This window comes from Schistocerca americana, chromosome 4, assembly GCF_021461395.2.
Source record: "Schistocerca americana isolate TAMUIC-IGC-003095 chromosome 4, iqSchAmer2.1, whole genome shotgun sequence".
Classification (NCBI taxonomy): Eukaryota; Metazoa; Arthropoda; class Insecta; order Orthoptera; family Acrididae; genus Schistocerca; species Schistocerca americana.
Window position 1 is genome coordinate 537,804,313 of NC_060122.1, and position 15,962 is coordinate 537,820,274.

The 15,962-nt window shown below is 34.9% G+C and overlaps 2 protein-coding genes and 1 non-coding gene across 6 annotated transcripts in view; 2 read left to right on the plus strand and 1 right to left on the minus strand.

Moving 5' to 3' along the window:
* The first annotated feature begins 3,223 nt into the window (after nt 1-3,223).
* LOC124613601 lies at nt 3,224-3,816 on the plus strand. The gene is made up of 3 exons (XM_047142316.1): nt 3,224-3,392; nt 3,441-3,616; nt 3,742-3,816. Exons 1-3 carry the CDS (start codon nt 3,224-3,226, stop codon nt 3,814-3,816), a joined length of 420 nt encoding a protein of 139 aa, XP_046998272.1.
* A 4,119-nt stretch (nt 3,817-7,935) lies between these two features.
* On the minus strand, nt 7,936-8,010 carry Trnas-uga. The gene has a single exon. It is a non-coding gene; the product is annotated as a tRNA-Ser (tRNA).
* Nucleotides 8,011-14,913: 6,903 nt separating this feature from the next.
* Nucleotides 14,914-15,962, plus strand: part of LOC124612654 (ribose-phosphate pyrophosphokinase 1) — a 74,655-nt gene continuing 73,606 nt past the window's right edge. For 2 of the 4 annotated variants that reach the window (XR_006979558.1, XM_047140966.1), the window contains exon 1: nt 14,916-15,013. Coding sequence is in view for 3 of the 4 variants with exons in the window: in XM_047140966.1 (XP_046996922.1) it covers nt 14,983-15,013 (31 nt within the window). In the remaining variant the exon portion in view is untranslated. Of the gene's footprint in view, nt 15,014-15,962 lie in introns of all 4 variants that reach the window. The other 2 variants (XM_047140967.1, XM_047140968.1) reach the window with 2 other exon arrangements.

Below are 15,962 nucleotides of genomic sequence, written 5' to 3' on the forward strand. Positions count from 1 at the left end.
CAACTAATAAGTGTTTTTATAACATAATTTATTATGCACTGATGTAATTTCATTTGTCACATTAACTTAAACATATATTTTATACAGTTGCGCAGAGATATTCACTTATGCTGTAATAGCATTTGTCAAGCATGTGGTTCTTTAGAACAGTTTTAAATTTATCCTCATTTTCCAGCCCTTTGATATGTTTTGGTAGTGCATTAAAAATTTTGATGCCTTGATTACATACATGTTTCTGGCTTCGGGTCCTTGTTACAGCTTGTATGTGGAGATCTTTACATTGCCGTGTATCGTAATTATGGAAGTCTGTATTGGTTTTCATTTTGTCCTGATTTCTTTTGATCACCAACAGACATTTCAGAATGTATAATGATGGAATTGTTAAAATTTTCAATGCTTTAAAAAGGGGCCTACAATGTGTTTGAGGTGGGCTGTGGGTCATTATCCAAATAGCACGTTTTTGCAATTTGAAAATCTCATTTAGACGACAATTTGTTTTTCCCCAGAATACTATCCCATAGGATGCAATGGACTGAAAATAGCCAAAATATACTAATCTGGTACAGTCATTACTACAAACTCTTGAAATTATTCTAAGCACAAAACATGCTGAATTTAGTTTTAGTGCTAAGTTCACCACATGGTCCTTCCAATTAATCTTCTCATCAATGTGCATACCCAGGAATTTTGCACACTGTACTCTTTCAAGTTGTTTGCCCTCCATGGTAGGATTTAGGTCGTCCTGTTCACTTATTTTTCCATATTGCACATAATTAGTTTTTTTTGCATTCAGTGTTCGCTTGTTAGCACTAAACCATTTTTGTATATCTTGTAGGACATCATCCACAGTACTGTGCAATGACTGCTTCGTATCACTAACTATTAAACTAGTATCATCAGCAAATAACATGATTCTAGCTTTTCTCTCTGACACCTGAATATCATTAATGTAAATGAGGAACAGCAAGGGGCCTAATACACTTCCTTGAGGTACTCCTACTGTGACCTCCCTTGGATCTGATCTTAGTTTAATTTTTTGATTAATATTTGGTGCTGTAATTTCAACCACCTGCATCCTCTTTTCCAGATAAGACTCAAACCACTTTTTTACCGGTCCTCTGATACCTATAGCTTCAAGCTTTTTCAAAAGTATGCTGTGGTCAACAGTGTCAAAGGCTTTTGACAAATCTAGATTTATCCCAACTACACTATTTCCCTCTTCCAATTTAGTGATTATTTCTTTTGTGTATTCTAGTACTGCTGTTTCGGTACTTCTCCCAGCTTGAAATCCATGCTGATTACTGTTTATCAGATTGTGCATATTAAGATGATGTGTGACTCTATATTTCATTAGTATCTCTAAAACTTTAGAGAAAGTTGGGAGGAGTGAGACAGGTCTGTAGTTTTCTATTTTAAGTTTATCACCCTTTTTCAACAGGGGAATGGCTTTAGAAATTTTCCGTTTTTGTGGAAACATGCCCTCAGCCATTGACAAGTTTGCTATGTGCGTCAATGGTTTCGCTATCTGATTAGCTGTTTTCTTTACTAATATTATTGGCACCTCATCTACTCCAGCTGACATCTTGGGCTTCAGACTTTTAATCACTTTTAAAACTTCTTTTTCGTTTGTTGGAACTGCCATCATACTGCTGGCTGCCTTGGGTGCTTCCATCTTAATCTGCTCCCCAAGATTCCTGCTTAATGTCTGGGGTACATTTAAAAAGTAATTATTTATATAATTAGGCATGGCATATTTATCTACCATTTTGTTCTCCTCATCTTTTAGAATAATTTCCTTGTTTTTGGTAGGTACCCCCGTTTTTTTTTCTCACAATTTCCCATGCTATTTTAGTTTTACTTCTGGACTGTTTTATTTCCATATTATTACTTAATAACTTTGCATTTGCAGTTACTCTGCGGTATATTTTCCTATACCTCTTTACATATTCTATAAAGTCAATATTTGTACACTCCCTCAACTCTGAATTCAGTTTTTTCATGTTTTCACATGATTTCTTAATTCCAAGAGTCATCCAAGAACTTGACTTTATGTATCCAGTAGACTAGACTCTGGTCAGTTTCTTTGGAAAACACATCTCAAAGTTCATCATATAAATCGATGCAAATACACTATATGCCTCATCTGTACTTGACTGTTTCAAAACATCTAACCAATTTTCATTTTCTAAGATACTTATGAACTGATGACAGCTCTCCACAGAGAAGTTTCTTTTGTAAATATTATTTACACCTTTATCTTCCTTTGACCTTAAAGGGATTTCAATGGTGAGAGCATTGTGGTCAGACAATCCTAAATCTATGTTTGTTACCTCTATGTCAGTTTCTGACATATTTGAGAAAATGTTATCTATGAGGCTATTGGAGGTGTTTGTTATTCTAGTTGAATTGTTTATGTGTGGTGACATGTTGAAACTCTTTAATATGTCCAAAAATTGCCTTTTTTGTTGACTTTCAACTAGAAGATTAATATTGAAATCACCACAAAGAATAATCACAGTTTCTTTTTTGTAAATATTATTTAGCAACAATTCTAATTTATCAAAAAAGACTTCTATGTTTCCACATGGTGACCTATACACTGTTATGACTATGACTTTTTTCATCAGGCCTTATAGCTGGACAGCACCTGCTTCAAAAAACTTTTAAATACTTAAGTTCTCTGCTTCACATCTCTTTTTAAATTCTAACTCTTGTCTAAGGTAAATACCAACTCCACCACCTTTTGTAATTTTCCTACTATAATTATTTGCCAGTTTAAATGGATTAATATGAATACTACTAATTTCTTGCTCCTTACACCAATGTTCTGTAATACACAAGACATCAGGTTGGGTGTTACTTACTGCTATTTCAAGTTCACAATATTTGTTCTTGAGGCACTGCACATTTAGAGTCATAATCTTCAGAACAGGGGAGTGAGCACTGGTGGTATTTCTCCTTTCGTTTAACACTGTTATCTTGGAGTTTTCATTATGGCTGGATACCAAAAATCCTGTTGTACCACAGGTTTCTTGTTTCTGTTGCTTTTCCTACTTGAAGTTGATGATGCTGATTGATTAATAACAAAAAGTTGATCAGTAAATCCAATGTAACATATATAGATTATCTTAAGAGTGCAAACCTAAATCACAATATGGTAAGATCATCATTGAAACGCTTTAAAGAGGTACGCTAACATGAAGTTCTTAAAATAGTCAAAGAAATGAAAAATTCATACAGTTCAGAAATGTTTAATATGTCAAACAATCTATTGAAAGAAATCATACACTACATTGCAGCACCATTAACATATTCTATAAACCTGTGTCTCATAGAAGGGGTTTTTCCTGATGCTCTCAAACTATCCAAGGTGACTCCTGTCTTTAAGAAGGGTATCAAATCAGATCCTGCAAACTACAGACCAATTTCACTAATTCCAGCACTAGGAAAAGTCTTTGAAGGCATAATATATCAGCAGATGTATGAGTACCTAGAACTAAATGATATGTTAAGTGCATCTCAGTTTGCTTACAGAAAAGGAAGATCAGTTATACATGCCATAGAGCTCTTAGTCACAGACATTTTAGTAGCATTCGAGGACCATGCTCAGACACAGGTAACGTTACGTGATCTGAGCAAAGCATTTGATTGTATTGTCCAGTCACTTTTGCTCTCTAAACTTGAGTACTATAGAATATGTGATAAAAGTTTAAAACTCATCAAATCATTCCTCAATAAAAGGAAACAGGTGGTGAGTTCAGGAAGTCATCTGTCAAACACACTCGAGGCTCAACATGGAGTGCCGCAGGGATCTAAATTGGGACCACTTCTCTTCCTTGTACACATAAATGACTTACCAGGAAATATAGGTGTAAAGATGTATATGTATGCAGATGATACAACTTTTCTATCTGTAAACCACATATTTGATAACCTTGTAATTGGTATGAAATTGGCAAAAGAAAATACAACATCATGGTTTAATGCAAATGGTCTACTATTAAATAAGGAAAAGCCCCAGAATATGTGGTTCAGTCAATCAAAGACTACAAAAATAGAAAAACAAAAGGCAAAGTTTTTAGGTATCATACTTGACAACAGTCTAACATGGAACTCTCATGTTGATCACATTGTGGTTAGGTTATCAAGAGTTATACATTTGTTGAAAGGACTGATGTGTTGTGTGACATTTGAGTATGTAAGGACAGCATACTTAGCCTTTTTTCAATCTGTTTTAAGGCATGGGTTCATACTCTGGGGAAACAGCAGAAAAATAAATGAAATTATGGTGATCCAGAAGAAAGCAATAAGAGTAATGGCTAAGGTAGATAATAGGACACATTGTAAACCATTGTTCATTAAATATAGAATTTTGACAGTTATTAATTTAAATATTATTGACAGCGTTAACTACATACTTGTTGAACTACCTAATTTAAGTGTAACAAATCAAAGGCATGACTACTATACAAGAACCAGTATTTCTCTGCTGTTGCCACAAAATAAATTAGCTATAACTAAAAATAGTCATAAGTATATGGCAATTAAAATATATAACACATTATCTAAGAATGCGTCAATGAAGCCTGACAAATTATTTAAAGAAAATGTACATAACTTCTTGTTAACTAATCCATTCTATTCATTATAAGAATTTTTAGAAATGCCCAATATCAACCTAAGTATGTAAAAATATATCTAAAAACAAAGATGATGTGACTTACCAAACAAAAGCGCTGGCAGGTTGATAGACATGCAAACAAACACAAACATACACACAAAATTCAAGCTTTCGCAACCAACAGTTGCTTCATCAGGAAAGAGGGAAGGAGAGGGAAAGACGAAAGGATGTGGGTTTTAAGGGAGAGGGTAAGGAGTCATTCCAATCCCGGGAGCGGAAAGACTTACCTAAGGGGGAAAAAAGGGCAGGTATACACTCGCACACACACACACACACACACACACACACATACGTGCACATCCCCTAAGGTAAGTCTTTCCGCTCCCGGGATTGGAGTGACTCCTTACCCTCTCCCTTAAAACCCACATCCTTTCGTCTTTCCCTCTCTTTCCCTCTTTCCTTATGAAGCAACCATTGGTTGTGAAAGCTTGAATTTTGTGTGTATGTTTGTGTTTGTTCGCGTGTCTATCAACCTGCCAGCGCTTTCATTTGGTAAGTCACATCATCTTTGTTTTTAGATATATTTTTCCCACGTGGAATGTTTCGCTCTATTATAAGTATGTAAAAATGTATTTTGCAAAATTAATAGGTTAAGTGAACTGGTGAAGTCTATTGGATGTAATAATGCTGAATTACCAATAAAGAATCTGAATCTAGTGAATTTAAAGAGTTCCTGTTTACGGAAGACAAATGTAAAGCCTTAGGGCAAACACACTATGCAGTTACAATACTGTTATAAAAAGTTGTATTGCTGTGTCTTGTATGACCAAGTATTATTATTTGTACATCTTTTTGTAAAGTTTTGTATGTATTATTTTATGTACTACTTACTGTAAAATTTTGTATGTCTCTTTTCCATAAATTGTTTCCCATAAATTTATATGTACTTTTGGAAAACATCCATACAATATTTATTGTCTCCTGATGGATGAATATGTAAATAAAATAAATATCTATCGGATAAGTACGAGTACTGCCATGAACTCCATAGCAGTATAGTTCGTCAAGTAATATTTTATGATCAGTAACATTAAATGCCTCAGATAAATCTAAAAGCAATCCACAGTTTACTCCATTACAATCAATGGCATTAGAACAAGTTTTAGGAAATTATGTACAGCAGTTTAGCAGTTTCAGTCAATCCATTTTTTCTAAACCCGTTTTGTTCATAAAAAATATTCCACTTTTGTTCAAAACAGCAGAGAGTCCTTCATACATTAGTATTTCAAAAATGTTTGAGAAATGAGACAACTTTGAAAACGGTCTGTAGTTTTCTGCATCATAAGGGTCACTGTTTTTATATAATGGTTTCATTACTGATAGCTTAAGTTCTCTAAGAAGAGTGCTAATGCTGAAAGAAACATCAATTACTTCAACAAGCAGAGGAACAACATATTTGCTGTGTTTAATTACTTTATCTGGAATGTCATCTGTACCACACAACAATTTATTTTTTAGTTTGCTGATCGCGTACTCCACTCTGGCACTGTTACATGATACACAAACATATTTTTGGGATTTATAGAGATGTTATGATTAGCTATTATATGACTTTAGTTTTTTATAAAATTCTATACTTGTGTAGTGACTAATGAATACAGAGGCAATATGTAAAGGATCATTTACAGTTTTTCCCTCACTTTTAATAACAATGTTGATGTTTTTTGTTTTGCTTCTGCCTAAGTTTGTATTTATCACATTCCAAACTGATGTCATTTTTTTGTTATCCTTGGTTCTGTTGAATAGAACAGAATAGCATAGCATAGCATAGCATAGAAGTTTATTCACCTTTGAACATGTTTACATGTTACTGGTATCATAAGTTTATAGTTACAGTATAATAAAGTTATTTTACAATTATCCTTGACTAATTACATTGCAAGGAGGCTTTTACATAAGCAACTACTTCAGAAAAGTACATTGTAACACAAACTGATCATTTTTTGCAAACCAAATACAGTATTCTACAATGAATCAGAATATTGTGTGTCTCTTTGTGTCTAAATAATCTGTATACAAATATAATAATGATAAATTTTATCTCTGTATTGCCTTACACAATGTAGCACAGTGATTCAACATATCACACTGGTAGCTTCATAAAATATTACAGATTATAATTTAGTATAGTCTCATCTCAAAACTCCAAATCATCTATTACCCATTCTTCAACTTCTTTCACTGTATAGAAGGCTTTGCTTTTTACCCACTTTGTTATTACACTTTTGAATTTATCCACGGTCACTGAATGGTCATTTTAGGTAGTTTGTTAAAACATGTGAAACCAAGATCTTTGTAGCTATAGTGGATCTTTGCTAGTCTGGGATAGGGCTTGTCAATTGCATGTCTCTGTATAGTGTTATGATGGTGTGTTGAGATCCTAAGGCCAAAATTAAACAGGTTTTCTTTTGTGTATACTAGGCAAATACAAATATATAAACTATGTACTGTCATAACATTCATTTCCTTGAAGTAGTGTCTACATGATTCTCATGATGTGTCCCCTGCAATGCACATGATGGCCTTTTTTGCCATTTAAATACAGTCTTAATCCAGGTGAGTTTCTCCACAGCAAAATTTCATATGTCATAAGGGAACTGAAGAAGGCAAAGTATACATAAAGCAGCAGAATTTCACTTACATGGCCTCTCAATTTACACAACTGATAAATCAAACGTACAAGTCTGAACCATAACTTATCTGTATGTATGTCCCAGCCTAAACTTTGATCAATATGGAATACAAGAAGTTTCACTGATTTATTTTCATTCTTGGAGCGTTCAGATTAAATAAAATGTTCTCTGTTTTGCTATTATTTATGCGAATTGCATTAGCCTGAAACCAAGAGGTACACACATCTACTGCTATTGCTACATTCAGCTGTAACACATCCATGTTAGTATTTTGAGCTATTAATGTGGTGTCATCTGCACATAGTACAGTGTCACAGGGCAAAATGGAAGACAGATCATTTATATATATAATGAACAGAAAAGCCATAGTAATCTTCTGTTCAGGAATTACTGAGTTTAGCTATTGCTTTGATGACATGTCGGCTAGTTACATGACTCCATTCAAAACATTCAGTTGGTTTATTGTGTAATGATGGCAGCAGTGCTTCAGCCTCGATCACATCTTCCTTGATGTCAGTTTCTAGTATAGGATTGGCAAAGTATTTATTTACTCCAGAATGAGATTTTCACTCTGCAGCGGAGTGTGCGCTGATATGAAACTTCCTGGCAGATTAAAACTGTGTGCCGGACCGAGACTCGAACTCGGGACCTTTGCCTTTCACGGGCAAGTGCTCTACCAACTGAGCTACCCAAGCATGACTCACACCCCGTCCTCACAGCTTTACTTCTGCCAGTACCTTGTCTCCTACCTTCCAAACTTTACAGAAGCTCTCCTGCAAACTTTGCAGAACTAGCGCTCCTGAAAGAAAGGATATTGCGGAGACATGGCTTAGCCACAGCCTAGGGGATGTTTCCAGAATGAGATTTTCACTCTGCAGCGGAGTGTGCGCTGATATGAAACTTCCAAAGCTGTGAGGACGGGGTGTGAGTCGTGCTTCGGTAGCTCAGTTGGTAGGGCACTTGCCCGCAAAAGGCAAAGGTCCCGAGTTCGAGTCTCAGTCCGGCACACAGTTTTAATCTGCCAGGAAGTTTCATATTTATTTACTGTATCAGGAGGAATTGGAATGCTGCAATCTTTCTTTTGACAATTTATTTCAGTTTTGATAACTTCCCATGTCACTGTAATTTATTTGAAGAGTTAAGAATGTATCAACCTTGGCCTTGCATTTCACTGTCTTGATTGCAGTTCTGTAGTGCTTTTTTATGATCTTGTATTTATCTCTATCTGCTTTATTGTGTTGTGATCTATCATAATACAGGTGCATCAAGATTCTTAAGTTGTTTAGTTATGGTGTATACCAGTGTTTCAAACTTCCTGGCTTAGAATGGGGGTTATGCATGTAATCTTTCTTATAATATCTGGTGCATACTTCTTCAAAAATCTAGTTACCACTTGATGTATGAATTGTTGCTTCATTTGGTTTTGCCTAACTGATTTAAATAACTTCTTAATTTGCTCTGTAGATTTTCTCACCCATGTTTTATCCAAGTGTTAGTTCTTGTTTTTACTTTAATTTCCACAAGAGGGAAAGCAATTTCATAGTTATGTTTATAACAAGCTAGAAATGACTCAAACTTCATATCTGCAGTGTCATATTTATCCAAATCCCAGTTTGAATTTTTTAACAAAGAATTAAAAATCCTAATGTTGTCCTCATTTATACATCTTCTCTAAAAGTATTTCTCACTTTTCCTAGAGTTTGTGCAAAGTACATTATTACACTAAATTTTATTGCTTCGTGATCTGAGATTCCAGTTTCAATCATTTCTACATTATGATTAAGTGCTTGCAACTCAAAAAATATTTGATCAGTTGTAGTTTTAGAGGTCTTTCAAGTGTAGTGTATTCATGGAGAGATGCTGATAAATTATGCGAATATAACAATTTATTCAGTTTAGATACATTTTACAGGTTAATTTACAGTTCACATTATAATCTTCAACTACAATAATGTTTTCTTTAAAAAATTCTTAATTCACCAAAGAGTCTTTCTATGCTGTCCAAAAATGCCATGAAGTTGCCTGATGGGGAACATTATATGCACACAGTGATTACTTTGGGTTCTTTAAGATTGCAAAAAAAATATTCAAACACTTTTTCAATGTTATTTATGTTACTGAACTTAGTTTCTTTGCACTCAATTCCTTGCTTAGAATATGCACATGTTACTCCACCCAGAAAAGTCTTTCTACAGAAGCTACAAACAATTTCAAATCCTCTTAATCTATAACTATAAGCTTGGTTTTGCTATAACCAATGTTCACTCACACATAACATTGAAATATCCTTTAGCTGATCAAGCAGAAGTACTTCTAATTCAGTTGTACCATGAACATTGGGTAAAAAATTACTAGTGATTCATTGTTCTTGGAAACTGTCACACTTCTCACCTCAATGTCTGGTTTTTACTTGATGATGATGATGATGATGACGATGATGATGATGTGGTCTTCAGTCATGAGACTGGTTTGATGCAGCTCTCCATGCTACTCTGTCCTGTGCAAGCTTCTTCATCTCCCAGAACGTACTGCAGCCTACATCCTTCTGAATCTGCTCAATGAAAAATCCTTGTACTAGCCTGGTGGTGACAAACTTCTTTTGCTTGATGGGTGGTTGGTTTTTACTGCTGCAGGTGGTTTAGTTGATAATGTTGTTGGTGTCAGTGGTGTAAGCTGTCCTGTTGCTTCTGAAGATGATGACTGCTGTGTGCTGTTGAGTGGGAAACAGGATGTGGAAGAGTAATAGGGTCCTCTCCTTGCATCTGTCCAATGAATTTATGTCGTCTCAGATTTTATTGCATAGTAACATCTTTCCCTTAATATTCAGATGTAGACCATGTTGTGTAAAGTGTTCTCTCTCAGGGAAACCTACAGATAAGAAATGTGAGCTCTGGAATGCTTTGCAAATCTTTTCAAACTGTCTATTGGCCTTAATGATTTCTTCAGTCACAAAGGAAGTGTTTATTGGTGTTCTCCTAGTAGAGTTCAGAATTTATTTGAAATTGTTAGTGGCTTGGAATAATTCATTCTTGTACACATCATTGGCATCCCAAATAGTTACTGTGTATTGTAGCAAACTAGAGAGATTTTTCAGCGTTAATGTTTCTTGTGATTTCTGCCAGAAGTGCCCCAGGTTTTACAATGAAAGCTGCATTTACATGAAAATCATTATGTAAGAGTCCAGCAAGCCATATCTATGGCTATCAGAGAATATCATTACATTAAATCTGGAAATTTGCAAATTGAAATTTGTACTTATCTGCACATGTTTGTTTGTAAAGATTGCCGTACCTTAAGGTTGTTCTGTCTTCTGTACACTCTGTGGATTGAACATTGTGTTTTGTAACTTTTGGTCAGTTTTTTCAGTTTGAACACAGTTTTGATATTTTTAGCATTTACGTTCTGGAACATTGTGCCATAACTTATGTTGTAATGATTGTCTGCAAAGTGTGACGCATGATCATAAGCTATTATACACTGTGGTTAATATTTGTAGGGCATAAGATGCTGTGCTAAATCTTGTTCCAAACGTGTTCATTCTATTTTAATTACTGCTCAACATACATAACTTAATTATTTTCCTGGTTATCCATTATACAGGGTGTTACAAAAAGGTATGGCCAAACTTTCAGGAAACATTCCTCACACACAAAGAAAGAAAATATGTTATGTGGACATGTGTCCGGAAACGCTTACTTTCCATGTTAGAGCTCATTTTATTACTTTTCTTCAAATCACATTAATCATGGAATGGAAACACACAGCAACAGAATGTACCAGCATGATTTCAAACACTTTGTTACAGGAAATGTTCAAAATGTCCTCCGTTAGCGAGGATACATGCATCCACCCTCTGTCCCATGGAATCCCTGATGCGCTGATCCAGCCCTGGAGAATGGCGTATTGTATCACAGCCGTCCACGATACGAGCATGAAGACTCTCTACATTTGGTACCGGGGTTGCGTAGACAAGAGCTTTCAAATTCCCCCATAAATGAAAGTCAAGAGGGTTGAGGTCAGGAGAGCATGGAGGCCATGGAATTGGTCCGCCTCTACCAATCCATCGGTCACCGAATCTGTTGTTGAGAAGCATACAAAGACTTCGACTGAAATGTGCAGGAGCTCCATCGTGCATGAACCACATGTTGTGTCGTACTTTTAAAGGCACATGTTCTAGCAGCACAGGTAGAGTATCCTGTATGAAATCATGATAATGTGCTCCATTGAGCATAGATGGAAGAACATGGGGCTCAATCAAGACATCACGAACGATGCCTGCCCAAACGTTCACAGAAAATCTGTGTTGATGACGTGATTGCACAGTTGCGTGCAGATTCTCGTCAACCCACACATGTTGATTGTGAAAATTTACAATTTGATCACGTTGGAACGAAGCCTCATTCGTAAAGAGAACATTTGCACTGAAATGAGGATTGATACATTGTTGGATGAACCATTCACAGAAGTGTACCCGTGGAGGGTAATCAGCTGCTGATAGTGCCTGCACACGCTGTACATGGTACGGAAACAACTGGTTCTCCCGTAGCACTCTCCATACAGTGACGTGGTCAACGTTACCTTGTACAGAAGCAACTTCTCTGATGCTGACATTAGGGTTATCGCCAACTGCACGAAGAATTGCAGGTGTCCTCGTCGCTCTAGGTCTTCCCCAGTCGCGAGTCATAGGCTGGAATGTTCCGTGCTCCCTAAGACGCCGATCAACTGCTTCAAATGTCTTCCTGTCGGGACAGCTTCGTTCTGGAAATCTGTCTCGATACAAACGTACCGTGCCACGGCTATTGCCCCATGCTAATCCATACATCAAATGGGCATCTGCCAACTCCGCATTTGTAAATATTGCACTGACTGCAAAACCACGTTCGTGATGAACACTAACCTGTTGATGCTACGTACTGATGTGCTTGATGCTAGTACTGTAGAGCAATGAGTCGCATGTCAACACAAGCACCGAAATCAACATTACCTTCCTTCAATTGGGCCAACTGGTGGTGAATCGAGGAAGTACAGTACATACTGACGAAACTAAAATGAGCTCTAACATGGAAACCAAGCGTTTCAGGTCACATGTCCACATAACATCTTTTCTTTATTTGTGTGTGAGGAATGTTTCCTGAAACTTTGGCCGTACCTTTTTGTAACACCCTGTATAATCTCATTATGCACTTTAAGTAAGAAGAGTAAAAATTAAATATAAGAAACTATATTGTAATTGACTACATCCATACAATGTATATTGTTATTGCACAAGCTCCATGCACAAAATTCCAAGGTATATGAGTGGATGAGCACTTGAGTTGGGAAAAGCATCTAGAAGTTGTGAGTAAAAAATTAAGTAAATGCTGCTCTGTGCTAAGAATGCTTTGGGAATGTTGCAACACTGAATCATTGCTGTGTGCCTATTATGCTTATATGAACAGTTTGCTTAGATATGGTATGGTCTTCTGGGGAAATACAGATAAGGCAAAACAAGCTTTCAAACTTCAAAAAAGTGCTGTTAGAATAATGGAAGAGGTTCCCTGCAGAGTGTCATGCAGGGAAATATTTAAAGAATATAAAATAGTGACTCTTCCTAGCTTATACATCTATGAATGTGCATGCTTTCTGAAAACTCATCAGGAATTTTCAACATTAAATATTCAGGATCATAACCATGAAACAAAGAAACAGGGATGATTCTCACAGAGACACCCACAAAGGAGCACTCTACCAAAAAAGTGTAAACTACCAGCCCAAAATACTTTTTAGTGCATTGCCTATTACAATAAATAAAATTAAAGAATTTCATAAATTCAATGTAGATCTTAAACAATTTTTGCTAATACATAGTTTTTACAAACATTGAAGAATATCTGAATATGGAAAAGTAATATTATTTATATATACTGATATAAAATATTTGTATTTATTATCCAAGTTTTTGAAACAAATTAAATATAAGAAACTATATTGTAATTGACTACATCCATACAATGTATATTGTTAACAGATGAATAAAGAGATTGAATTGAATTGTATTAGTTTTTTTTTTTTTTGCTTGTATTGTAGTTCATGTTACTAGTCTTTTTTAAATTAAGAGTTAATTGTTATTGACCAGCTGATGACTGCTGTAAGTACCTTTTCAGCTTTTGCTCCTATCTTTTCTGTTGTCCTATTTGTAATTATTATACTGCTTTCATCTGTAAATAACACTGTTTCACGATGTGTCAGTTGTGCTTGGAAGTCATTTACGTAATTAAGACTTCACTACCCAAAAATTCAGGACATGAAGGATGTTTCACCATATGTTTTGAGCCACTTAAAATTTGGGAGATTTCTGTCCTCTGTACTCTGCTAAGTAAGACTTAAACCATTTCCTGATAATTCCCTTATTCCCAGTGCTTCAAGTTTACATAGCAATAATTCATAATTAATTATTTTGCAAATACGTTACTGAAGTCTGTCTGTTACATGTTCTTCCTTAGTCAGGGCTTCCAAATAACTTTTCTAAATTTTGCTACAGAATCTTCTGTTCCCTTTCCAGATGTGAAACCAAACTGCTCTGTGTACAGAAGTTGTTATTTATTTAACTAATCCATAAGTCTGTTTTTCATGATAGTTTCTATTTTTTAAAAATAAAACAGTAATGAAACTGTTTTTTGATACCTTTTATTTTCTTGTAGCACCTTTTGCCTGGATGAGAAGAACTTTTTCATGCTTTAGATAATCACGTCTAACCAAATTTCTTCAAGTTCAACTAAACAACAAGGTACAGTGGGGTCAACACATAGATAAAGTAATTAGGACCCTCAGTTCTGCATGTTATGTTTTAAAGTATTCTGTCATTGTGCTGAGCTAAAGAAAAGATTGTTGGTTTATTTTGCATTTTTTAGGGTACTACAATTTCCATGTAGACTTTGCCCCCATTTCTAAGGTTCAGAATAGGTGTCGGTATTTTGGTGCAAAGACCTTCGTTAAGCTTCCATCTGATACACGGAAAAAAATTTAGAAACCTTATAAGTAAAAAATTCCATGTTATCTGCTTCATATTTCTAATTACCAGCTCTCCTGCTTATGTTACTCTGTTAGATGTAGCCTGAAAAACCACAAAAAGTTTAATCAGGCTTAACATCAGCTAATTATTAACACAGTTTCTGCTACTGCCATAGTCCACCCCAAATCTTTTTATGTTGAGTGTTCATTAATCTGAAGAAAAGCTTGAACTGACAGTTTTCACATATTGGATCTTATAATTATTATAAATAAATGTTGTATTTACTGAAGGCATGCATCCAAGAAATTTAAAATAACAATTTTTCCACTCATGTATCCAGAGCATATGTATTATACCACACAAAATTTCCCATTATAAAGCTTTATGATGCACCCCACACAATCTATTCTAAACACTCTGAGAGATTCCAGTGGAGAAAAAAATGCATGAAAAGTAAATTAAAATTTGTTCATATGTCAAAATTTTATAATTTCATGTTAGTTATATAAGAAATACACTATGCAGCTAACTGCTCATACTTCATTGAAATATTTACAGTCTTTGTCAGAAGCAGTTAGGACACGATCAACACATTCACATAAATTATCATTTGACCCAAAGTTTATTACGAAATCAGAGGTCACTAGAGATAAACCCTGTCATAGCTTTTCTGAAGGATGATTACAGGCAGTTCAGCTTCTGAGGAGGGTGAGTCCTTAGCAATATTACACCACAATTTATGAGATTGAAATTAAGTTTATAGCATATTTTCATATGTAGGGCTATGTTCTGCAAACAATAATGCTTTCATCAAGCAATTGCATACTTGGAAGAAATAATTTTCTAACCAATAAAACATAAAGCATATGGTACACTGTGATAATTAACATTTATATTAACAAAAACTGAAAAACTTTGAAAACAAAAGAAGATATAAGACAATGCTGAAATGATAAAAATTATTTCAGAGTGTTATGTTATTTGTTTTTAAGCAGTCTGTACTCTTCTCAGTTTTATACATTGTTTAAGCTAAATTTCTTTGTTCTTCTTCATTTCTTCATAGTGCATGAATATACTTTTGATATACCATTTGCTTGTACCTATTACTGTATCATATATAGTAAACTGTCCTCATGTTTGAAACAACCAATGCATTTACTTTGCTTTAAATAATTTTATCTTGTATTTGACTCTGTCTCCATCACTTACATACTGGACTCTGTATTTGTTGTGTTCTTGTGTTACACCTCTTTTCTCTAAATCTTTTAGAGCAAAAGCACTTTTTTATCCTCCTCCTTCTCTTGCCAGAAGCCAACATCAGAGATTTAAAAATTTGCAATTATCTTGCAGATATACTTTACAGAACAATGGAATTCTTACATTAATTTCCTAGAGCACCTACCTGCTCTTGATGGTATTTGTAACAAATAATAAAATTCAGATTTAAACTGTGATTTGTATTATTATAATACAGGTGACAAAGCAGTTTCCATGAAGACTGTGCTTCATCATGTAATACTCAGAGCTGAGATCTGTATTCTGCTGTGAACATTTGACACAGTGCTTGCACATATATTTAGAAAACTTGCAAATAAAAAAGAAATAAGAAGCATATTTTATTATATAATTCCTCAATAAATTACTTTATTATTACAAC

Coding starts and splice junctions, on each gene's coding strand:
- LOC124613601 (XM_047142316.1), top strand. CDS start 3,224: ATGAAAAATTCATACAGTTCAGAAATGTTTAATATGTCAAACAATCTA. Junction 3,393..3,440: donor GACTCCTGTCTTTAAGAAGG/GTATCAAATCAG, acceptor CACTAATTCCAG/CACTAGGAAAAGTCTTTGAA. Junction 3,617..3,741: donor AGGACCATGCTCAGACACAG/GTAACGTTACGT, acceptor CCTCAATAAAAG/GAAACAGGTGGTGAGTTCAG.